General features: G+C 32.9%; 1 protein-coding gene across 2 annotated transcripts; it reads right to left on the reverse strand.

The window, feature by feature from the left end:
- LOC111059492 (EF-hand calcium-binding domain-containing protein 4A) lies at positions 1-27,359 on the reverse strand. 2 transcript variants are annotated; one of them, XM_039421882.1, is made up of 4 exons: positions 7,091-7,349; positions 3,030-3,141; positions 2,174-2,288; positions 1-284 (listed from the first exon to the last, which is right to left on the reverse strand). In XM_039421882.1, the coding sequence occupies exons 1-4, from the start codon at positions 7,103-7,105 to the stop codon at positions 98-100; spliced, it is 429 nt and encodes a 142-aa protein (XP_039277816.1). In that variant the 5' UTR covers positions 7,106-7,349; the 3' UTR covers positions 1-97. The 2 variants fall into 2 exon arrangements, with proteins under 2 accessions (XP_039277816.1, XP_039277815.1); XM_039421881.1 differs by lacking the exon at positions 7,091-7,349 and adding an exon at positions 27,145-27,359 and having other exon boundaries at positions 83-284.
- Between the last annotated feature and the right edge of the window lie 637 nt (positions 27,360-27,996).

Below are 27,996 nucleotides of genomic sequence, written 5' to 3' on the forward strand. Positions count from 1 at the left end.
TTTAATATATCACTTTTATTTTATCGATTTTAATGTATTTCAAATTAATGAATGAATAGCTGCTTTTGAAATTGAAGCACACTCAATGTATTCTATATTATACTACCTCCTCTTCATGTCTACGATCTCTGGCTGCCAGGACTCTCTCTAATTCCTCTGTCTGTTCTTTGAGCCTCTGCATGTCGATGCCAAGCTCCTGGATGAAATGCCTCCATGGTATGTCAATTTCTTCAGTCACAGAGTCCTGTATCAATGTATTCAGCTTTTGCAGTAAGCTTCCGCTCCTGCAATGAGAGAATAATATGAAAATAATATTGAATTCTGTATTAACATCAAGGATTCCCTGGCCCAGACCTCATCATCTCTTCAACTGTTGAAAGAATAAATTCAAATTACCGGTATCAATTATTATACAACTACACTTCCTCACCTGAGCAATAAACCAAACCTTTTCTAAACATAGAACAGTATTGTCTTTCTTTGTTTTCTTTTTTGGGTACCAGTAGTTGGGAAGTTGATATTGTGTAGTGGTAATAATTCATATTGAATAAAAATACTAAGAAATTGTCCAAAACCACAGATTTTATTGAAAGTTACAAAGACCGGTTTCGGTTGTGTAACCATTGTCAATCTCTGATAAACTGAGAATGAAAATGAGATAGTTTATCAGAGATTGACAATGGTTACACAACCGAAACCGGTCTTTCTAACTTTCAATAAAATCTGTGGTTTTTGACAATTTCTTAGTATTTTTATTTAATAAGAGAATTGTCTGTTTCTATCATTAGAATCATCCGTTCTCCAAGAGAAGATCTATGGCAGATGAGGACAAGGAGAAGGAGAATATCATGGCTGAAAAACCTACGTACCTATGGTTCTCCAAGACTAAACTGAACTTTTTAGGATGGATGTAAATAAGATATCCATAGTCAGGCTGATCGCCAATATTCGGAACGAATAGGCACTAGCAGAAGAAGAAGATCATTAGAATACGGTATTGATTATTGAGCCTCAATTGATGTCTCTTATAATTAGTTAATTCCTATATTACGCTGTATTCCTCAATTTAATAATGAGAAATTATTGTATACCGGTACACTATACAGTCTTTATTTTTGTGGAGTATACGCTACACATATAAGTTTTTTGAATAATTATGATAGCAATATTTTTCATTTTAACTGTAGACTGCACACCGGAATTCCTCCAGTTACAGTACAGTACAGAGGTAACAAAACCAGACCAAAGTCAATTATAAAGAAGTGAACAGAAAATGAAATTCGTGAGGAGGAGAAGTTTGAGAATCCACATTCAAATGGGAAAGATTTATTGATATCTATAATTGATTTTTTAATAGATACCTTATAGCTAAGGTATAAATATTGAACATAAACTTGACTGTTGACGATGAATCGCCTAAGATTCGAAAGCATTCCAATCAGTGAGTATATATTTCATATTTATCACAATATCATAGGTAGTCGCCATTTCAGTGTCAAAACTTGAACCCTAATTATTTTTCAATAGAGCACCACTATAATATAATTGATATAATTATTTAATATTTATTAACATTATGAATTCACATCATTATTTCACAATAATTGATTAAAATAGGCGCAGTAGGCGTTATAAATGACTTTAGTCATAGACTCATGCTGTAAAGGTAGGTAATAATATGCCTTATAATTTCGTCCATGAACTTGATAATTTTTTAAGATTACAAGTATAATTATGTTAAATAGCCAAGATTAAAATTGAGTTTAGAGCGATCACTGCATAAAATTGATAAAAAATTATTATTTTCATTTAATCGTTTACGGTATATTGTGATAATTCATACGGTTTCATTATAAATATTTATAAATGTCATCCATCAACAGAATTGTTTCATTTGTACTGCTGTTATTAGTTTAAAAAATGTATTTCTTATTTTTAGAACTCGTGGCTGGAGCTCAAGGCTTCTTTCTCCAGTCACGCCAAAAACTATTGTATTTTAATGATTATTTTCATTTGTAAAAATATTTATTGTATTTAGAAATAAATTCATTATTCATTCATTTATTGAAAATATGTTAATAGTAATGAATTTTTGTTTCAAATTTACTTCTTTAGTCTCTAATAGGTTCACTTTTAAGTTTTACATTTGATTATTTTAGGATATACAGCTCACCTATTCAACATACTAAGATTGATGATATTTCTCACAATTTGATCATTATCTGTTTGGAAGTTATTGGCAATATAATCTTCATTGTTTCCAAGGATCGATCCATTTCCAAAATTACCTGTAAATAATGAGATTATTTTATTTACTCATATAATTCATATCAGTTTATAAGTAATATAATTCAAACTCATATATCACTTTCAATAAAATTATTCTCTTGTTGTTATTCACACTTCTGTAATTTAGTACATCATAATTCAAGATGAAAAATGAAGAATATGTACTGTATTCATGTAAAAACAATTATAGCAATGAAACTTGAAAATTCTATGTGAATGAATATCTTTGGGTGTGATGCCTGAAGATTATTCAATCATATATGTGATGTAGCCTACATACCCTACGGTATCCCAACTTCAGAACTACATCTTGGTGAATTTCTCCCATTTCTCGTAAACTATAATAATTAGGATGGCCAACTAACACGATTGTATCTAGCCTATGCTGGCTGAATAATTTTAAAAAAGATTAAATAAAATGAAATATGTTTGAAGTTGGAATTCTCTCTGTCTTTTGGAGCGTATGAATTATTATATGTATCCAATCATCAAGACAAAATCAAGACAATTCTATAATCTTACAATATCCATTAAAAGAAGTTCTGAAATCTTCCATAATTATGTTCCATTTCAAAATCATCAGAAATGACATCCAATGGAAGAAATGCTCCATATCTTCCATTTAAAAACCAATAGAAATGACATGATGACTACTTTTATCTTCTATCGAGAGATCGGAACATCTATTACCGATTAATGGAAATTAAAATAACACATTAACTTTTAGCAGATCTACTTACTGACTCCAGCAAGGAACTGATCCAATGTGAGAAATCCAGAAGCACAGGTGTCAAGTGACTCGAACACGGCGCTCAATTGATCTGCAGTCAAACTCACTTCATTCTGGAATCGCTGGAACAAAAACATAAAAATAACTATCGTAAAATAAATTTGGAGATAATTTAAAAATATTATCAATATACAATATTGTCAAAGAAATATCAACAACAGTAAAGTGGAATAGATAGATGGTCTTAAGATATAACAAGCAATATAGCTTACAAGAAAAAGAAAGTTTTAAGAATATGTTTGAAATTGTGAAATAAGTGAAAGTGAAATATGTGGTTTAATTTTTCAAAATTCATTTAAAAAGAAAAAGATAGTTTTTAGAATATGTTTTGAAGTGAAGAATAAGTGAGAAGTGAAATATGTGGTTTAATTTTTCAAAATTTATTTAATTCACTTTTTTATGTACCCCACACGACATGCAGTCAAATATTTAAGTAAATTCGAAGTAGCCTACTTTCGAACGGCTAGCAATCATTTATCACTGTTGAAAACTATTGCTAGCCGTTTCGAAAGTACTTCAGTTAGTAAGATAGTAAGCGAATTCGATTATTTATCAAAATATTCAACTGCATATCTTGTAAAATACATATAGAAATGTATTAATACATCGCAGCTCGGAATGAATCGAGAAACCATTATCATCTTTCATTTGATTGCTGGTGAGATTTGAGACATTGAGGTTTCAGTTTTTCCATCATAAAACCATGAAATGAAGTCTATATGGATTCGTTTCAGTGGGTATTAACAGCCGAGAATCCATAGATTTGTTATTCTGTGGTACGCTTGATTCGTTCAATTATCAACATATATAATACGGTACCGCAGACTCAATTAATATTAATTTCTCGGAAGAAAGCCCCTCGCTATCAATTAAAAATACAGAGGAGATAAAGTTGAAAAAAATGGAACATACAGGTAATAATCTTCAAAACAATTTGAAGGTGTTTGGCATTCTATAGGAGCTTGATTACAAATCCAGTTACTAATTAATTGAAGCAGTGCAACACAGGCTATATAGAAATCTTCCACTAGGCCTCCTCGTTAGAGAAAAGTGTGAAACTAGTCTGGTAGAGAGATGAAGATCCACTCTTCATTTTATAGCTGGCTTTTCAAGCCATAAACCAGTTCAAATCGAGCAGGTGAAATGATGCAGAAAGTTTCATATAAATTCATCAATATCAGCGTAGCATAATATGTGCCCTCGGAAGAATAATATGTTAGCTAACCCTAACCTATTTGAAATGTCACGTGTGTATAATATCAAGAAATGAGTCTTGATATTTTCAATTCTAATTAAGAGAATGTCTATCGAGTGAGCTACCTTGAAACACAGTAAATTAATTTAGGTACGGTGTTACCGTATTTCTTCTAATAAAAGTACATAAGGCGTTTTTTTACTATTGCAAAAGAGTCTCGGCGTTTCTTTTCGAATTCATTTCACTCTTGAAATTCCAGGAAAACGCCAAAAAGCAAGCAAATCTATAACATTTTCAGAAAATTCTTTATCGTGATCTATATAACACAAAAAAAGATTTAATAAGTACCTACTGTATTTATCATCGGAAAGTCTTGTCTTGTTATTAAAGTGGCAAAGGGTACCGTACCGTGTATTAAGAATAATACTGGCCTACTACAGTTTATATTTAAATGAGTATACCTACAAATATAGGTACTTACTTTTAAAAATGGTTTCACCCAATAATTAGCGAGATGTAGTACATTTCAATCAATATCGAAGCTTTATTCTATTATTGACCTCGTCAATCAGAAGTCAATAAGAACCTAGTTATCATGTCACATTCCGCATAACAGTAGAACTGCTTGCTTTTATTTCTTATATTGTGTACTGTAAATGATGTATTCCTCTACCACAATAACAAGGAAAACAACTAGGTAGCCTATACTGTCAAAAGCAATCTCGACAAACTAACATTAAAAAATACTGTGCGTGTATTTTATAATGTACGGTATAATTCAATAATTATACTTGACTTTCGGGCAACACTAACATTTTATCAAAATTTTTGGAGAGAAATAGTACAGGTTCAGCCTAGTTTTTCCTCCAATGTAATAATAAATTGTATTATGTAAAAGTAAAGTAAATTCGTATGGCTTTTAAGCCGTCAATGAGCCTTACGACTGTCATACTTCAGCCGGGACCGACAGTTTAACGTGCCCATCCGATATTGTATTATGGTTATAGTGTTTTATACAATAAATGAATGAATGAATTCCTGTGATCTAATCCACTCAGTAGATAACTGAAAACTGATGTGTAATGATAAATCATTTACTACCCATGAAACATTATTGTAAAATACTGTATTACATAAATATGTATTTTTTACTGTATGAACTAGCGTATTATCTAGAACACTATCTCAGCCAAGAAACAATAACTGGTTGGCCAGCAAACAATCATAACATCAAGAATTAAGAAATATTCTAGCAACTTCTAGAATCGTTCTGATTTGTGCTTGTCTGAGAACGTTCTTGAGAATCGTACCCAAATATTACACTATTAGAGGAAGGTTTACCTAAACTGAACACCCCACATAAACGAGGTGTGGTGTCCACTCTTTGAAAATCTCCTTAATAGTTTTGAAATGGGAGGGCTTCCCACCTACCAGAAGAATTCAGAACAAATATTTCATTACAGAAATTCTTAAAGGTGATGGTTTCTTGATCCATTCCAAGCTGCTATGTATTAAGTCAAATCTATTTGGCTGCATGTCGTATTTAAATACATAGAAAAAAGTGAGAAATTCTTAGTTGGCTATTAAAGATGAGAATTCCGTGATCCGTTACGATCAATCACAATTCCGATACTTGCTATTTTTAATCAGTTATTTGAAAGTTTTATTTACGGCATTTAAACATATAGTTATTTCAACTGAGAATCGGTTGTGTAAAGTATATCTGTACTACTACATCCTTTAGAATCTATATATAGTAGGCTATGGTAGTAGCCCTCATCGAATTTCTATCTAGCTGTTAACCCTGTTTTCAATATTTGCAGTAGCAGATACGAAGTCTCCGGGGTGATTTACAGCATTTAATTTGGATTTTCGTTTAGTTATAATAATTCACCAATAAATGTTATTCATGGCATTCTATTTCAACAACTCAATCGTACATAAATGAGCTGCTCTTGAATCCCCTTCTTACGAAAATATAAATCTATCTGTAATAAAAACTTTCAGTCATTACTCTCTTACCGAAAGGCCCAGCAATTACCTTTTCACTGCATTACAGCTTTTCTAATGAATTTGCAGAAGAAATGAGACTCGAAAGCGCTTAATTAACCATTTTGCTATTAATTATTTTAATTTTCTATATTAGTTTATAAAGTCTATTATGCGTACATCTATTCATAGAATAATCACAACATACTCTACAGTCATATTCTATATGAGTTGTAGTTACTTGACATCTAATCAAGTAATAATAAGAATCTTTAAAACTCGAAATTTGTATGTATCAAGAAATGCAATAAAATATGTGACAGATGGTGTTTAGTATTCACAATAAATCCAAACTCATGTCAATCGAAGTAAGGAAAGCCCAGAGTGGAGCTGGCAACGAGTTATATTAAAAATTTGAAATTCGTTAATAAATCTTCTATCATTTCTTATAGGGTTTCTCAGGTTATTGTACTTACAATACCAACTAGTTATTAATATTGTAGGTACTAACAGTATCTACAGAGTATTTCTACACCTAAATTAAGTCGAATGTCAATAAATAAAAGAGGAGTGAACAACAAATTTCCTTGAGATTTATTCTGAAGCCTATATCTCTCCCATTACTCACACACAAGTCTCAATCTTATCCACAGTACCCAATACAGAATATTTCTGCACCTAAATTAAGTCGAATTTCAATAAATAAAGGAAGAATGAACAACACATTTCCTTGAGATTTATTCTGAAGCCTATATTATATCTCTCTCATTACTCACACACAAGTGTGAGGCTCATCCACAAAATAAGAATTATTTGAAAAATCTTACTTGGTATCCCGACATGTTAACACTGCCTTCTTATTCTGCAGGAACGTTAAGTTGAGTTTCAGACAAAATACTTTAAGAAAATGTTGGACTAAAAAAACAAGCAGCCTCCCAACCGAGCCATCAAATCGAAATGAGAGAGCACTAGTGAACTCTTCTTGTTGGTTGAGGAATATCCTCAGTAAATTGTGTTATAATCGGTTGCTTCCACTAAAACTGATATTTCCAGTTTCTTATGACTCACCAAATGACGTACTTCTGCTGCTTCTGGCAAGAAATAGATTATTAGTAGGATGGTTGATCAACGGGAGCTATCTACATGCTAGGAATAATAACTCAGTGAGAATAAAAATAATTAGATAGTATTGTATGGTATGGGAGGCATATCACATCACAAGTCGTTTGTAGGCTACTGACTCCTATTTCTTTGGCACACATCATAAATGTACCTCCAAGGTACTCACATCATAATGCAGTGAGATATAAAGAAACCCAATCTTATTCTGATGCTCTGAAGATAGAATCGAGGTGATTGTATCAATTAAATAGGCAAATTCGTCATTATTATTATTGAAATGATATTATACAAAAATTTGTAGGAAACAGGACAATATTGGTTGCATACCAAATGAAAATCCAGTACAAAAGAGTAACTTCATTGCTTGGATTGGAGCAAACCAAGTAGCAGTAAAACTGCAGTTTCTAAACAGTGCATGAACCAATATCATTATTCATAGGAAGCTGTATAAATTTTAGTTATAGCCTGAAATTTCATTAGAAATTTGAGTTTTTATTTCCTCTATGAGCATTACCCTTCAGATATTCAACATAATATTAATATATTCATATTCAAATGATTTATTTGCATCATCATTCGTTTACAACATGTGAAGAATTTCTGCATTGTTATCATATACATCTCAACATATATATTCAATTATATAAACTACAAATTCATCAAATATATAATAAGACACTTGATAGGTTAAGTAACTATAATAAGGCGTCAAGTTTTGAATCCAATTTGGATCTAACTTAGTACCTTGTGTCTAGATAACCAAGAACTACCATTGTAATGCAGGAAGTTTTGTATGAATATAATTAACTCTATTATGACTGTTAGTCATAAGTGAATTTGAGCTCTATTCGATATCAAATTAATTCATCATTATGTACATGAAACAATCGTCAATTCTTCCTACTCCACACAATGTTGGAGTGAATTTTTCGAAACAAACGCGGAATATATGGGAGCAAAGTAATCATTTCTAGAGAAACATAATCATTTAAGCACATCATTCATACGAAGGCGTTTTTTGAAAATAAACTAGTTGAAAAGTCCCGCAAATAATCAAATTGAATGACGATGCTGTTCTTTGTCATTTTTTGTCAAATAAATGAGCTTCTAGGTTATCAGTCGCGGGGGTAAATTAATGTTACCGACAATTTAAAAAAATTGGTGTGAGAATATTTATTTCGTTGAAGAAATTGGTGGACGTACTGCAATGAATAACGACGTTGTACTCAATCATTCTTGATTGTGGAAGAATGAGTCATTATCTACAATGGAGAGATAATTAGACGTGAGTTTGACTTTGAAATATTATACATGTGGAATAAATCTTTTTCCTCCACCTACTGTCTAAAGTACTTACTTTACTCCCTGAAACCTAATACTAAAGTGTCACTTTTTCGCTCTCGGTAGTAAAAAACAGAAAAACTCCCTAGGGAGTAAAAGTGACTCCATTTAAATAACATGGGAAGCATCTCTATTTTGAAACCTACATTGTAATAGGTTAGAAGGTCTAAGCTCAGATGAGAAAGCATAATAGAGGTGTCTGTCATTAGGTCAACTGAATTCAATACCACAACCAGAAATTTGATCACTCATGAAATATATAATTCTTAATATTATATTCTTAATATTAGTAGACGATAAAAATTTATACAATTTTTAAAATATCTTATTCTATTCAAAATACCAGCCAACAAATATTTTTGATCTGCAATTCAAATCTGAACCGCATGTTCTAGAGTCAGCCATTTTTGGTAAACACCCAGCTGATATAATTTAAAGTTACAACTTTAGCCGGTAGATAGCGCAATCGGCAGTGCCAATCAGACGGCCAGTTTTTAGGTTTTAGATTTTAGGTTATGTTGTTAGGAAACATTGTCACCAATACGTAAGTTATTAAAATGATTTTATTTGCAGTTTCTATAAAAAAATGTAGATGGAGGAAAAATGTTGTGTACATCACGAGTGAAAAATACTTTTCTCCCTCAGGAAAATTGTTGCCCTCGGCTTCGCCTCGGGCTTCAAACTTTTCCCTCAGGGAGAAAAAGTCGTACTTTTCACTCTAGATATACAATAACTATTACATCATAGCCTAAACATTTAATAGCCCTAGTAAATCATCAGTTGAGAATTTTATGATTGTTTCTGCTTCGAAATAGTTCATTCCAAAGAGGGCTTGAAATTTATTTAGAATGGATCATCAGAAACATTATTTTATCGCTGGAAATTCATAATATTGTTTGTTCTTGTTTTATTGATATGTAGCTTCTACCCGGATGCACTCTCGCAGATTTTACGCCTACAGTGAGATTGCCCACCTCAAAGCGTAAATCATTAACAATATTTAATTTTCAATTAACATAAATTCTTTCTTGAGTCAATAGAAGACTGTGTCTGTAGTAACCCCCCCCCCAATCTATTCATTGAATAATTGTGTATTATTGATCAATGAATGAATATGAATGAATACCGTACCACCAGAGCTCGTAAATTATCTTGTAAATCTGAAAACAAATTGTATATTATATTATATCCTCTAACAAACGAGTTCACCTCAATCAATATGGAATCACAAATTAATTTGTAACTCAACAAATATCAATTTAATAGTTTCTTCTCAGTAAAGATTACATGTAAACTTTCGTGGAGAAACAAGAGTAAGTAGTCAAGTAGTTGATTGTTTTCACTATTTCAAGTAGTCTGTGGTTATATTTTCAATTTGGAATAATCCCATTATTACAGCGCAAGTTCAAGGTTATACCTAACTCTATCTCCACAGTTTGTTGAGCAGTTTGATTACATGTGGTTGACGAGTTGCTGAGAGTTTATGTTCAACAACTGCATTGGGATCAGGAAACGCAACGGCGCTAAATTGGACAATTTTGAAAAAAGTATAAACGCACTCACAAAACAATCTCAATCAAATTCAAAAATTGAGAAATAATGGATGGTCCAGGAAACTTGACACGCTGAAATCGATTTCGTGTTGACTGTGATTATATTAATTCATATAAGCTCTTGTTCTTACAAAGTACAATCAATGGATGAGTTTTCCTTTTCAAACGCGTTATAGTCGATTCACGCTATAGTCAATCAAAAAGGTGGATTATGCTCTCAAGATAATAGAGACTGAAGAGTCAAGAAAAATATCAATCAAATACGGTACTATATTTTCTATCAAAGATGTACAATACCAACAAGTTATTAATATTGTAGGTACTAACAGTATCTACAGAGTATTTCTACACCTGAATTAAGTCGACTGTCAATAAATAAGAGAGGAGTAAAAAACAAATTTCCTTGAGATTTATTCTGAAGCATATATCTCTCCCATTACTCACACACAAGTCTCAATCTTATCCACAGTACCTACCCAATACAGAATATTTCTGCACCTAAATTAAGTCGAATTTCAATTTTAATAAAGGAAGAGTGAACAACACATTTCCTTGAGATTTATTCTGAAGCCTATATTATATCTCTCTCATTACTCACACACAAGACTCAAACTCAAAACTCAATGGATGAGTTTTCCTTTTCAAAAACTTTGATTCACGCTATCAAAAAGGTGGATTATGCTCTCAAGATAATAAAGACTAAAGAGTCAAGAGAAATATCAATCAAATACGGTACTATATTTTCTATCAAAGATGTACAGAGTAATTGTTAAGCGTAAGCCACTTCGCTAGACTTGAAGTGATCTTGAACTTTAATAAGTGAGCTCTTCTCATTAATGGATTTACATAATCTCATCTATCAGTGCATAAGTGAATTGCAAAACCGATATCTGTGACTACAAGAGCATTGTCTAGTCACTGATCCCAAGAAAATTCTTTATATGATAGCCTAACACAAAAATCGAATTTCCCAAAACATCTTTTGGAGAAGATCGTATAAATAGGCACATCACTTCAGTTCCTGGACTTAACCTTAAACATACAGAAGTGATCTAAAAATAGAACCCAAAAACATTTTAAATGTTGGATTTGTTGGCGATAAGAAATTACTTGATTTCTCTAAAAAGCAGAATGACAACGGAAATCAAGTTTCATGCCTATCATCATAAAAAGTCGGCAAATCCAGTTCTATAAAATTCGTTCTAAGGTTCAAGGCTTTTCTTTATAGGAAATACTAAGCACACAAATACAACATACACAACTAGTCTCAATGCAGCTATGATATCACCTTAGGTGAGTAACAGGCAACGAGTGAATCCAAACAAAAATCAGCGTGAATTTCATCTCTCAACAACTCTGTCTACGTCACATCTAATACGAATTAACTCCATCCATACGCGCTCGCACAAGCACTTTCCCATTAAGCTTCCCTTTACATGCTTGTGGTTTCGGTGATTGCTTTGTCGAATGCTTATTCTATTGAGCAAGCTATCGGCAATACTTTAAATTACTCATGATCAATCCATGTAGATGATTGGATCGGTTATAAATTTTCACATTCATCGGTCATATTTAACTCGTACCTCACCAAAGTTGGAGATTTTTCCTCAATAACCTATAGTATAGAAGAGTATAACTTGCAAAATATAGTTCAACAATTTCTCATTGGTTTACAAAACCTTGAAATAGATTATAGAAAATAGGAAATGAAGTTATAAACAGTATGTATAAGAATACATATTGTGAGTTTTTAAATTTCTGACAACTCGCTCTCAAGTTCAGCTCAAACTCTTCATCAAACCATAGATTAAAGCAATCTCTGACCAAACTCAGCAGGCTCAACAAGTGAATAGTGCAAAGCGTACTGCAGTGTGTACTTGTATTCCTCAAGTACGCCTAAAGAGGATCAGGAAGCCTTAGAAATAATTCTTTTAACCGGTGATCCACTTTTTAAGACTTCAACGTTTTACTGGGCCGAATCAATAGGCTAACAGGATTATTTTCCAAGTAATGAAATAAAGTTTGGAGCTTGAATATTCGAGATAGCATCCAGTGAATTTTAGGAAAGAATTTACTCAAGAAATATCACTCTTCTCAAGCAACTATGAAAAAAGAGCTTGTTACTTTCCTTGCCCTATTACCATAGGTAATTCTTTCCTTGCCCTATTACCATAGGTAAGGAAAGTATTGCTTTCCAAAAAAAAAATTAAGGTACCCTAATTTCAAGTTTTCAAGGTCCCCTGAGTCCAAAAACATGATTTTTGAGTGTTTGTCTGTGTGTGTATATGTGTATGTCTGTGAACACGATAACTCCATTCCTAATTAACCGATTGACTTGAAATTTTAAACTTCAGGTCCTTATACCATGAGGATCCGACAATAAGAAATTCAATAGAATTCAATTCAAAATGGCGGATAATTACTAAAAAAAAAACATCTTTTTCTCAAAAATGACTTGACCGATTTTTTTTAAATTCATACCCTGTATAGTTATTTATCAGCTCTATCTGGCATGAGTCTCCTTCCTGGGAAACCAGTGGGGGGTCTACCTCATCCTTGCGAAATGGGCTTTGTATCCTCCTTCTCGTGCATGAGGTAGGTAGGTAGAGCAGTTCATAAAAAGAACACATAGTCGAGATATTTCATCTGTAGAACAGCTGTTTTGACGACTTTCAAGAAATCATCGAATTTCACAATTTACACAAAGGAAAAAGTACTCTGAAAACAATTATATACACATATACAGTAGTCTGATCGTAGTTTCAAAAATGTTGCCGCCAATCGTCATTATGTTATTCCCCTAAATTATTATCGTTTAAGAATGGTTCTAACAGTTCAATGAGCAAGGAAAGTTGTGTGAGTGTACCACACCAGATTTTTTTCGTTTGGTACGATAAGAATTGTTGTGAATACTACTATATCGCATTTCTTTTGAAAACCACAACAATTGGAAATACAGTATATGCAAGACTGAATAGAACATAGTATTCTCATGTATTCACAACTACTCGGAAAATATATTATGCTAGAAATAAAATCGACTGATTATTATCCTCTATGGAAGATAATGAAGAATAACTAGGTGCATTCAAAATCGAGTGCATTAAAAGAATCAATGCACTCGCTTTCACCTAATAAGTATAAGATAAATCATGATGATTCATATCTATAAACTCATAAATCATGTCCGGTATCGATATTGATAGGTTTTGATGATGATGAATTTCGGTTATGACAAATGACCTATTTTATCAATAACGAATTGCAGTCTGAAAGAACCTATAACAATTATTATAATATTGTATGACATGATGGTTTCAGTATAGGGAATACCGGAGTCATGTGATTGATCAGTAATGCACTTCCATGTCATGCATCGTACCTTGGAAAATGAATCAATCATTCGCTTAACTGTCATGGAAGACACGATTGACAACTGTATGGAGAGCACGAGCTTTCAATTATTTTTCAAATTTCAAACTGTGAATTACTGCCTCTTATCATGCTAGTTCCCTGAACTAAATACAACCTTCATGTATTATAGAATTCAAAGTTTGCTCTCATATCCTAGATTATTGAAGGGCTACAATACATGGTAATTAATTGATAACAGCAGCAGAGAATATAAATGTATTGAAATTTCCCTCATAACTTTTTGTTAGAGGACAAATTAATTAGTTGATTGATTCAATTTTTGAAGCATTGGAATAAATAAATATCTTCGTTGGATAATAATGAAATTTTTGTTTCAATTGACAACAAAAAAAGACAACATTTGACAACAAAAAATGGTAACATTTGACAAAAATGACAACAAAAAAAAAGACCCAGAGCTGTGGTTACTTACATAATAACCCTGTTTCTGTATATTATAGATATTGTTTTCTGCCGTATCATTTATTTAATATGAATTTATCATCATAAAACGAAAATCCAAGTTCCTATCTGTTATTCAATATTCATAATCTCATTCCAGGTGTGATCAGTAAGTCCAAATATTCACTCAATTAACAAATCAATATCGGGGCACCGAACTTCGCTCGTTAATTTTATCTATTGATAAACAGAACACAATTCTCTAAAATGATCGTGTTTATATTTCACAGCTGGCTATACGTCAGCTTATGAATTTCGGGGATGCGATATTTTGATTTTTCACATACTCACTCGCTCACTCACTTTTTTACTATCCACCGCTGTTTCAGCCAAGGATGAATTATCCTTTTATTGTCGTTCAGCGAGTTTTCCCAAGGATGAGACCTAGAGCAATCGAATCTTTATATCATAAACCTACTATGTTCCAAATTTCGTGAAAATCGTTGGAGCCGTTTTCGAGATCCGTTAAACATAAATAACCAGATATAAAAATAGCCAGATATAAAAATATCCAGATATAAAAATAACCAGAAATAAAAATAACCAGATATATAAATACAGGAATTGCTTGCTTAATATAATAGGATATCACCCAATTCATACACATGAGGAGTGACAGCTTTATGGTTTTAGAAGAGAGAGTGAGACTCTCAACAGTGACATCGCTATCAGATTTCATTTTTCCATGCCTTTTCTCTCTAATCTAGTCTATAAAAATAGTTGAGTTTGACAGCTCTCACTTCAACTAGGCCTCAGAATCGCTCGATCTCAAAGTCGAGGCTTGGCCTAAATTCTCTGCCTGCATTTATAATCGTTCATCGGTTCAGTATTTTCTATTGACATAGGTGATGAATTAATATGTTGTCTTGTTGGTGATGTTGTCTTGATATTCTTGATTTGTGCATCATCATCCACTTGTCTCTCAAGATCATGGCTCTTGAAGTTGGAACCACGCAGTCCAACTGAGCAGCTCGAAGACTTCACATCTTCAGTTATTCAACTGCTTGTACTTCACTCACAATCATAACACCCACTAAAAAAAATTAAAGTACCGCTCCTTCCTCTAACGTATACGACTGTATTGTGATTGAAGGTTGTGAGTAATCATATAAGACTGTAATAATAATAATATACGGCTGTATAATTATATATGACTGTATTGTCAGTGAGTATTGCCACAAAGATGGTATATTATGTCGTTTCTGTTACAAGTTACAAGCCAATTTTTTGTCAACTGAAGCCGATTACTGTCTATTATTACAATTTTGGCAGGGTGAGAGAGAGTGTAAAAGTTTCACAGTATGAGAGACTACCATCGTCACAAAATTTGAAGAACAAGAACTACTAGGACTATCGGCTTGAGCTAACAGTGAAATTTACGACATAAACGCCGGAAACGCCCTATTATACCATGGGATATCTTCTTGTGCTTTTTTTCTCTATGGTATTGCTGAGTGAGGTTTTCTTGATGAGGCCAAAGAACATAGTAATATCTTCTTCACTGTTTTCATTCATTGGTGAGGCCCGAAAATGTTAATTTTTGCTGATGATGCCCTCGTGAGTGTATGACTTGTGCGAGGGAAATGAGGTTGATACAATAAGTGCCAGCCGGAACGGGAATCGGACCCCTAACCGGTACGTCACGATAGGAAAAGGCATTTATAGATTTAGGCATAGATATATTTAGATGTAGGAGATACATCTAGATACTAGAGATACATCTAGATGCAAGAGATACATCTGGATACAAGATATACATCTGGATGCAAGATATACATTGAGATACTAGAGATACATCTACAAGACATACATCTGGATACAAGATATACATCTGGATGCAAGATATACATCGAGATACTAGAGATACATCTACAAGACATACATCTGGATACAAGATATACATCTAGATATTAGAGATACATTTAGATACTACAGATACAAGAGATACAAATAGATACAAGAAATGAATCTAGATACAGAAGATACATCTAGATAGAAGAGATACATTTAGATACAAATATACATCTAAATACCATAGATACATCTAGATACTAGAGATACCTTTATATACAAAGATACAAGAGACATTTAGATGGAGAGAGTTCCTAGAGCTCTTGTATATTGTAGATCGTATTCTAGATCTTTAGAGATCGACATGTAGTCTAGACAACTCTTCTCTACTCCATTAATTTTGCTGATAACTAAACATTCCTAGTAATCAATACTGTAATGAGAGCAATGAAATGGAAATTGAATCTTTGTTATTGAGAAATAATAAGGATGAAAATATAATAGTCAATGATAAAGTGAAGACTTACAAGTTACAAGAGCTTCATTGTCCACACTCCACTATACTCTTTCAACAATATTCTTTCTATCTCAACTTTCCAACATGAGATATACGCAATGTGCTATTTATTAGAAGACTAGAAGTGTGGTTAGCAGAAGGAGTAAGGAGTCCAACTAATTAAAAAAACATTTCTTACATGATTCAAACAATCGTATGTAGAAGTCATGTTCTTTGAAAAGTTGTGACAGAAAACTGAGCTGTCTTGTCTAGTCATGTTCATTAGAGAATCTGATCATCAGTCATGTTTTGATGCTGACACCTATTTAGTATTCAGTACAAGTTAGTCAAGTAGTAATGAGGCGTTTATGGTATTGTGCAGAGATTATTCAAATTTCATTATGCACAGAACCATATAACATCACCAAATTCAATTTTCAAGTTAATAAAAACAATACTACGGTGTGTATTTTATTGGAATGAGTGAACTGTAATGAACTAGTCAAGATAATAATTATCTTCTTATAGCCTAATCCTGGCGTATCTTGTAATATTTGCGATAAGATAGAATGATGTACAGTACCTACTAGAGGAAACGAGGAAGTACTTTTATAATTTATTACTCAATTAAGTTGATACTTCTATTAGGTCAATTGTTTACCGGCCAACTGAAAGGAAAATCGATGGAAATCAATCATTTCTGTGCGAGAATAAATTGCCATAAACTTATCAATGTTTAGTAGCTTTTATTATTGAAATTTAGTATGTTTCGAGTTGGAAACATATCCATTTATCAGCCTATGCTACTGAAAAGTGCGAGAGAGCTGAGCAATCAACAAGAAAAGATCAAAAGACTGCAAGGCCTTCCAAATCTGGTTTTAGTTTCAAGTCGTAGCTAGTGGCTTTCTTAAGGGAACATGAATCATAGTAGAAACTCCACACGTGGTTATGCAAATGAAGAGAAAGAATCAAATTGGCCAAACTTGTATAAGTTAGATCGAAATAGAAAAAAAATCTATTAAAATTTGAGAACAAGCCTGTTTTTTAGTGGAGGATTCAAGTCGAAGCCGTTAGATTTCGATAGCAGCTCATTTTTAATCCAAGTTTCATTGTTCTATCTATTATTTTTTGGAAATCTCAGTGAATTAAGAATAATTTTAACGGTAGAATACACTTGTGTGAGTTCATTGTTTGTATTCTTCGCTTCATACTCAGCCGCAAGCTCTCTGGTTGCTTGTAAAGAGTTAACTGAGTCAACTGGTTTTTGGAGGTCGACTGCTGATCCAACGTCACTATATTACATTGAGAGTGTTCACGTACTTATCAACAGACGCATCTCGATAAAAAGTCGACAGAAAACGTTACAGGAGAGAATCAACATGTATGATAGACTTGAAATAGTCTCCGAATGATTGGATAAGTGAAACACGCTGATTACATACTTGTCTCCTTGGGAGATCTTAAAAACACTACTTCTATTTGCCTTAACCAGGAAGAGGAGAGACCAAACTTTTTATTGAGATGTTTCAGAGTTTATTTTGTCGGCTTCACTTACACTAGGCAGGAAAATACAGACTCCATTAATTAAATTAGAAGTCTCTTGACCGAAATAGACATACATGTACGATAACTACAAAAACCTCTACTCACCTACTTTAACTAATCTCAAATCCAAATATACTTCAAGCGAATGTTTTTCCATTTTCGTTATACAGAGTGGGTCCGAGAATGGCTTAATATCTCATACACAAAGGTAATTTGATGGTGAGTGTGATTGGAGATCCCTCTCAAATCGAAAATACTATTTTACTATGACTTCAAAAATCTGGTCCGCCATCTTAGATCCCCCATATTGAATGCAACTTTATTTTTTTAAATGGGAAGTTTGTCATGCGATACTTGATTTCGATACGAAATTTCAAGAAAAAATAATGGTGAAAACCGCACATCGATATCTCAAACCGTTCAGAATATATTAACATTATTAATCAATATCATGCATATCAGAAATGGAATACATAAGTAGTATTGATTAATAATGTGAATATCTTCTGAACGGTTTGAGATATCGATATGCGGTTTTCGCCATCCATTTTTTCTTGAAATTTCGTATTGAAATCATGTATCGCACGACCACCTTCCAAAAAAAAAAGTTGCATTCAATATGGCAAATTCAAGATGGCGGACCAGATTTTTGAAGTCATAGTAAAGTAGTATTTTCAATTTGAGTCGGAACCCCAATCACACCCACCGTCAAATAACCTTTCTGTATGATATATTAAGCCGTTCTCGGACTTTTCACCCACTCTGTATAACGAAAATGGAAAAACATCCGCTTGAAGTATATTTGGATTTGAGATTAGTTAAAGTAGGTGAGTAGAGGTTTTTGTAGTTATCGTACATGTATGTCTATTTCGGTCAAGAGACTTCTAATTTAATTAATGGAGTCTGTATTTTCCTGCCTAGTGTATTTCTGTACCCTGTATTTCTTGCCCTTCAGTTATTCTAAACAATCAAATACTTTGTATTATCCACCCTGTATAAATACCCTGTAATAATCAAATCAAATACCTGTATTGTGATAATCATGGGCCGCGTGAGAATTGAAACTAGTAGTCTTGAATAATGCTAAAATGTTCCATATAAAGCTGGATCCCCACATATCAGTATCATAAGTGAGCGTGTTGGTACCGTGAAAATATTATTTCAATTGAACTCTAATGGGACTATTCATACTCGCATAACCTGGCTCATCAGTTGGAATAGCTTCATTAGAGATCATAATAATAATATTTCCACTGTACCGAACACGTTATTCACTGATACTATACAGAATGGGTGAAAAGTCCGAGAACGGCTTAATATCTTCTACAAAAAGATAAATTTGACGGTGATTGGGGATCCTACTCAAATTGAAAAAACTACTTTATAATAACTTTGAAAATCTTGTCCACCATCTTGGATCCACCATATTGAATGTAACTTCATTTTTTTTTTAATAGGAAGGTGGTCGTGTGATACATGATTTCGATAGGGAATTTGGAAAAAAAGTGAATGGTGGAAACCGCATATCGATATCTCAAACCGTTTCGGAAATATTCACATTATTGATCAATACTATTCTAAACAGAAAGGAGAGAAAACAGTCTGAGAACGGCTTAGTATCTCATAAAAAGAAGTGATTCCAAGGTGGGTGAGTTTAATGATTGTTACTCGCACATCGATATCGCAAACCGTTCAGAAGATATTCACATTATCAATCAGTACCATGCAAATCAGAAATGAAATACATGAGTGGTATTGATTAATAATGTGAATATCTTCTAAACGGTTTGAGATATCGATGTGCGGTTCTCGCCATTCATATTTTCTTGAAATTCCGTATTGAAATCATGTATCACATGACCACCTTCCTATTTAAAAAAATAAAGTTGTATAAAAAATGGTGGATCCAAGATGGCAGACCAGATTTTTAAAGTCATTGTAAAGTAGTTTTTTTCAATTTGAGTAGGATCCCCAATCACACCCACCGTCAAATTACCTTTTTGTATGAAATATTAAGCCGTTCTCGGACTTTCACCCACTCTGTATGCCGGAAACCAGCTTCAGCCCCAAATCAACCGATTATCGATTCTATTACGATCCCGTCGATATTGAATAATTTAAAATAGCATCTAATGAGTATCCTACTTGTAAGGAGTAGAGGGTATAGTACAAATATATAATGTCTTGTCTCTAATTCAATAATTAAATTTGGTTTAACTGCATCAACATGCCTCAAAATAATTTATTTGAATAGGATAATACAACACATTTCTCATCTTCTTCAACTATGAAACAATTCTATAGAATCTATAAAGAGGTTTTCAATCCAGCTATTATTTACTTTCATGAAATGAATGAAGTTCACTATCGCTATTCCGATTTGAAATTGAACAACAATCTCTTTTTGGAAAATAGAAATTCACCCCTGATGGAGAATTCAATACAAAATTATTCTCTCCTTATTAAAAGAGAATCAGTGTCAGAACTCAGTAAATCCAGTGCCTATATATATCTATTAGTTGTAGGCTGTACCATCTGAGAATCTTCTCACCTCCATATTAACTCCAAGATTATCTCTTTTATTGGTTGCGGATTCTCATCCCATTTATTTAACATGTAATTTTGTCCTCTCTCGAATCTCAGCCCCTCCAAACAGAATCTTATGAGAACTGAGAAGATAAACATGAAGACCAGGTATATAGCCTATATGAGATACGATACTGAGATGCACGAATATGAGATGGGTAGTCCGTTAATTCAAATGATCACAAGTTGAATCAAAATTCAAAACTTTACACATTCAATTTAATTCAGAAATTAATTGTACAAGATCCAATGCAAACTTGAGTTGGATAAAGGAGTTTGTAGTAAGCTGGTTGTGAGAGCTGAGAGGTAAGCAGCTGAACAAACAGAGGCCTATGACAGAGACAAACACTGGTAAGACAGCAACTCTCAAATATCAAACTATATAGCATTACTACGATTTAACTTCTATAGGAGTACGTAACCGTGGAAGTACGTACCGTATCAGGAAATCATCGTAGCTTTATTATATCTATCAGGTAAAATTTGTAAAATTGATTTGAATACGTGGAAGGAGGCAGACTAAATTAGGCAAACTAAAAGGAGGCAGACGTTAGGTCTAAATTACGATACAGTGCTTGAGAAAGAAATTTCGAGTAGTCTATTAATCCAATGAAGTACATAATCCACAAGTGCATGGAATGGAAGAGCATATCTTGAAACTCTCTCAAATTTTGGAATACAGTATGGAATTAATTTGCTGCACTGCAGAGATAAAGACAATCTTTCACTGATTTCCAGGAAGGAGTGACACTTCTTTCCTTGATCACCAAAAATAAAGCCTAGATTTCATCCCAATTGATGATTTCCAAATTTTCAAATGTCATGAAAATCTATTACCGCGTTTCGCCGTGAATGCGCAACATATAAACATTCAAACATTTAAACATTAAGAGAAATACCAAACCGTCGACTTGAATCTTAGACCTCACTTCGCTCGGTCAATTAAATTCGTTTTCAATTGCTCAATGAATTCAATGGATCCAATTTATTTAATGAATTAAATGCATTTCATGGATTCAATAGATTTATTAAATAACGTACAAGTTTCTGAAACTCAAAATGCATTTCATTAAAAGTTTTCGAGAGAAATTTTCTTATTTACCATGTCAAAATGAGCACAGTGGATCACTTGAATCTCAAGTAAGATACCGACTCGAGCTAATTCATTTCAGATTTTCGAATCTAATGCATGATAATGTTTATTGTCATCATTTTACGTCTGTTTTCCAGCAGAAGGGATCAAATACCTCTCAGAAAACGAGAATAATAATTATGTGTAACTCACAGGATTGTTCTGAGAGTGGAGCGTGATATTAAGAGAAAAATATCCAAATTAGCAACTGTCATGCAATGTGAGTGGCATTTAATCTGAAGTAGAGCACTTTTACGATGCTGTTTCAATTAAAACAATGGCTCGGAAATGTTAAGTTCTCCGATGTATAAGATGAAGGCCCATAAGTCTCCTTTTTAAATAATTAGACTTTCAATCAAAACAATACGGTGCCTAAATTTTTATTAATAATAGTCTATCATGCTCTTATAGAAACAAGCTAGAGGATAAAATGTGTATAGAATAACAAGGAAGTGTATCTCTAACAATGAAATGTATATATGGGTTATTTGTTGTAGTATGGCCCGGTCGCACAACAGCCGGTTAAATTTTAACCGTGATTAATTTCACGAGAACCAATCAGAGAAGGCTTTTTTGGAAAGACGGCTTCTCTGATTAGTTCTCATGGAATTAATCACGGTTAAAATTTAATCGGCTCTTACGCAGCCGACACTAGATCTCATAAATTTCACAAAAGTTGAACCTCATCCTCATCACTTTTTTTCCTAAATTGATGTATACCACTAGACAACATTTAAATATTGAAAATCTCTCTTAAGTTACGAATACCGTACCTGCAGTATTCTACTCATTATATAGCTGGATCTAATAAAATACTGTGTTTTCATTTCAAGGACTAGAATTTAGCTTATTGTACAATAGGCTATTGTGATTTTTTCCTGGGCTCATTTGCAAGAATCAAGACTATTAGGTAGACTACAACATCAAGAGATTCGATACAAGTTTTCTGCGTTCGTGTTATCGTGTGGAAGTGCTACATGTTAGTTCACATATAGCCTACTGGAGAGCATAAAATTTTGATTGAATTCAAACCGGACTTTTGTCAAAGTTTAAATAATTCAAAGTTTAAATAGGTCTACTAATTTACGTCTAAAATATATTACAAGACAGATAATATACTATTTTTTTGGAATCCACCTACAAGACTCTCTCTGTAGAGAGAGGCATCTGTGTGTAAGGATGGATGTGCATGGAAGCTATTGTAACTTTATTGCAATATTATAATTATTTTATCTCGGCTGTTTAATTGAGTTCGTAGATTATTGATACAATCAATTATATTTTTAATTATTATTTAACGAAAATCCTAAATAGATGCTGCAATTATATTTTTCGATAGAAATAGAATATCAACTAATGATTTACTCAGAAATATACGCAGTTTGAAAAATAAAAACAAAATTACTTTTTGAAAGGAGTGATCCGTGGTCTAGTGGATAGAGTGCAGCACAGAGATCCCGGGTTCAATCCCTCTCATAACCAAAAGTTTTTTAACCAGATCACTCCCGTTTTATCGGATGGGCACGTTAAACTGTCGGTCCCGGCTGAAGTATGACAGTCGTAAGGCCCATTGACGGCTTAAATTATATATTCAGGCGGTGGGACCTTCCCGCAAGGGACTCCCCACCAACAAAAGCCATACGAATTTACTTTTTACTTACTTTTTGAAAGCTAACTTGGTGAACGGAAGTTTACGCAAACTTACTTAAATGACTAACAATCAGGTATACCAAGTTAAATATACAGGACAGATCAAGTGACTTCTCAGGCATTTACTTGAACATAGGAATTACGCTACGTCCTTTTGGCTCTACACCTCCCATCAACTTTATCTGACGCAATTCACAATTTCTCTGTTTGATTATTGTTTATGAATACCAGAATGTAAATATAGTAAGTATACACTACTAAAGAGACCCATGTATGGGAGGGAAATTCTTGAAAACCAATATTGTCATGAGAAGAGAAATTCTTCGTAATCGATTGGCTTAAATGATTTTGATGGTTAAAAATTGTCACGGTTCTTGTTCTTGCTAATTTGAAGTTTGCTATTTCTCAACTACATGTTTACAAGGACGATAACAAAATTTACAAAATACGCAAAAAAATCTTGGCCTAGTTATCCAGTTTATAAGTTTTGGGCAGTCATTTTTCTGACGTCATAACAGAAAACATTCATTGTCAAGTTGAGAATAGTTGACATAAACATTTCAAAAGTATTGACAAGTGACACTCCTTGTACATTTCTCAAATTGCATTTCGACTAATTATGTCATCCGTCAACAATAGCGTTGTGGAAGACTGTCCACCTCCATACAATTTTTCAAAACACACAAGAATACCGTACTTAACTTGGTATTAGCTCAGTATATTCAACTTAATAACAGCAGAGAATACATCATGTCATTTTGATGTAGCCTATTTTATGACGTGATGTGAAAATTAACAATATACAGTATAGTACGGTACGGTACTGTAACGTAAGAATAAAAAAATGTGGATTTGTTTTCCAAGTGATCATAGCACCAAAATCAGTGGTTTTTAGAAATATATTGCATATAGGCTAATAAAGTAATTCCAACGGAAGTACCTACCCTGAAGAAGAAATTTTTTATCTTATGTAAATTATTTGTCATGACTCTGGATGACCGCTGTGTCTATGTATAAGTAACTACATACAAGAAGTTGGAGACTACTTTATCATTGCCTAATCAATTTTAAGGGACATTTTCTGTAATGTTATCATTGTTGAATTGAGAAGTCTTGTTTCAAGTACAAAGAGTTTCCTTATTTGCTCGCGAACCTTATTTCTAAAATTCCAACGTGAAATTCGTTGGTGCGCGTCATTCACGAGGTTTTCCAAAATGGAGACAATACTGGTATGAGCAGTTTGTTAACAATGTTTACCTACTTTTCACCGTGGGTCTGATCAATTGTTCATACCGTCGATGTTTTTTCTTGGTGGTTTATTTTTCTTCTAAATCTGGTAATTAACGTTTCATCATTCATTCAATGTTTTGTAGATGAATAATCATAAACGGAACTTTCAAAAGAAGCTTTGTTATTACTTAGATATACAGAGTGAGTCATGTATGGGAACCCTTCAAAAAATAGGAGACTGTTGTAGATATAGTACTGTAACTTCCAGGATAAGTTATTGGTCGAATGCCACCTTTAGACGTATAACTGAATTTCAACCCCTTATAAGGGGGTGACTTAGGGGTTGTAACTTGAATATTTCAAATGTAAACACCCATTGTGTGGTAAATCATTTTAAATGCCTTTTTAAAACAAGGAAGATGACACCAATAAGAATGTTCTATGATACTTTTATCCAAAATGGCGGCCCGTTTGAAGTTTCAGTTTTTAAAGAAATAATTGATAAAGTTTAATCAGCCGCCATTTTTGATACAAGTATCATAGAACGTTTTAATTGATGTCATCTTTCTTGTTTTGAAAAGGTCTTTAAAATGATGTACCACTCAATGGGTGATTACATTTGAAATATTCGAGTTACAACCCCTAAGTGACTCCCTTATGAGGGGTTGAAATTCAGTTATACGTCAAAAGGTAGAGTATTCGATCAATAACTTATCCTGGAAGTTACAGTATTATATCTACAACAGACTCCAACTTATTGAAGGGTTCCCTTACATATGACTCACTTATATTTGTTCATAGAAGCTTAGTCTCGTTGCGTCTTACACGGGGGTGCGTGGTTAGGGAGCAAGTATATGGTATTATAATATCTCATATTTGTGCTTGTATTTGAATGGAATAAAATTATTTAATTTGAATAATTAGGTGGAAAATATTCAAAATTATTTGAATATTCAAAATTACATTGACAATATTGCATCAACAGCGATGTATCATTCTTAAATAAGTATGGATATTTAATTGTCTAGGCTACAAAAAGATATTCATCATTCCAAAAACAAATACAATCAGAATAGGATTGCTTTCATGTTGTTATACAAAGTGAAGTGTGAGCTGACAAATGAAAGAAACTCCCTTCACACCAGAGCTTACTATTCAGCAATGTATTTTAAGCTATATCGATTGTGTTAGAAATGAGAGAAAACTTTGAAAGACAGGAAGACTAATGGATGCGACAGTTTCATAAAGACTTGGCCTACTTGTAAATACGCTCATACTACCTATATGTCAATTCATCTAGCCAGGCGACATTTGGAGAGAAATATGAACTATTCAAAGGTATATGTCATATCCAAAGCTGCAAATAGCCTTGATTTCGAAAGGAACATTATGACTGGAAAATTTTTGATTGAAAAGAGAATCAGCTTATGTAAAACATTTCACAATTTATCGAACTTTTCTGTTGATTGTTGAAAACAATTATAATTATAATAATTATATTTATTATTATTATATACATTGATAAAGATGAAAGATAGGCCTCTGACAATTGATTTGAGTAGAGTCTATATATTTCAACAAGTGGATACCTACCATTAATCATATCATAATAATACATTATAGTACCATAGCCTCTTTGAAAATACTAATATGCATATTCCATTGTATATATTATTTACTGTATCTGAAGAGATGCTATAAAAGAATGATGTTTTACATTATCAGTGAACAGGCCTTCATGATATGAGAGACATCAATACACTATTAGGAATTTATGAAAAATTATTATTTGTTATTATGAGAAACATTATTTGTTGTAACACGGTTCAGTAAGTAAAATACAATATTCCATGTAGTCTCCAGATAAAAATCAAGAGAACTACAAGTAAAAAAAATTATAAATTATATATATATCAATACCGTTCCGTGAAGAGTTGTTCCTATTTTTCTCATCAATATAATTAGTTTTTTCAGCGTCCAAGAGATCTGAAATGTTTGTTGACAACTATCTTAGTAAGCTGATTGGATTGTACATATTTATTTTTACATTAAATTTCAATGTCATAGTCAAATATTTTATATTTTTCCCCTATATATAGGCCCGAGTATTATACTGAACTACCGTCCTTGTATTAACACAATTATTCATATTTCTATAATATATTATAGTGACAGGTGATTGTTGTAATCAGAATACATTTCTATGATTTAAGAACCAAAAATACTAATTCAAAAAAATGTGCAGATTTTGCTCATATTGAGACTTCATACTAATACAATTCCACCTATTGTACCGTACCCTATTTATTTTGCCTTTATAAAATTAGGCAAGAAATTCAAACATTAGAAGAATATTAATTTAAAAATATATGATTATCTTTTCCGACTGAAATAGTAACTTATTTTGGTACAATAATTAATAGTTGACTGGAAATCTCCCGTACCGGTATAGGTCTAATAGTAGCAATTGTTCAGTAAGACTTATATATCTTAACAATACATACACTAAAGTAGATGAAAATATAATTTAAACCGCTAGAAATAAGCCAACATGCTCACCTGTAAATCTTTTTTGACAAGAAATCCTTTTCCCTCTCTGTCGGCCCTACGAAACACGTGTTGCGCCTGTTCCTCCATGGTGCCAACATCAGCTAATGACAGTCACAGAAAAAAACTAACAACACACCGCTGGAAAACACAACAACAACTACACTCTTGCAAACGAGCACACACCACAACTGACAACAACCGCCATCTGTTTACGCTGACAGGTCGCCTGCTGCAGCCAACACGGCGTGGGAAGCAACAAACAACTTTCGACGTCACGCGTCAACATGATACATGTTGCTTGATACACTACACTAAGCGTTGCTTCATATTGATACGGAAATAATTTCTAGCAATACTTTCAATATAAAAATATAAAGCTTTAGTTACAGGGGTGCCCACAAGGGGGGGGCATGGCGCAATTTGCGCCATCAACATTTTTGGGGGGGGCATGATTTTTTGTATATTTTATGTCAACATTTTGAATTATGATTAAAAAATCAAGGTATTAAATAGAGATATCCTAATGTAGTTAATTTTTCCCACCTTTACAATGTTATATTTTGCTAAGTGTTACTCAATATAAAGCATAAGCACAATTGATAATGTTTTGTATGCAGGAATTTCAGTAATTTTAAGCCTATGAGTTTGAAGGTAAATCTTTGACAAAAATAAATTATAACTCCATCATTAACTATTATTCTGATCTCCTTTGCTTCATTTTAATTTTTAATGGTCCTGTGTTTGAGTTTCCTTGCTGTTGCAAGAAATATGCGATATTTTTCTCATTTTCACAGTCTCGACAGTTTTTCGATTTAAACAGTAATGCAAGATCAATTTAACTCAGCTTATAGAGCATGGAAT

The sequence above is a fragment of the Nilaparvata lugens genome, chromosome 2, assembly GCF_014356525.2.
Source record: "Nilaparvata lugens isolate BPH chromosome 2, ASM1435652v1, whole genome shotgun sequence".
Lineage (NCBI taxonomy): Eukaryota > Metazoa > Arthropoda > Insecta > Hemiptera > Delphacidae > Nilaparvata > Nilaparvata lugens.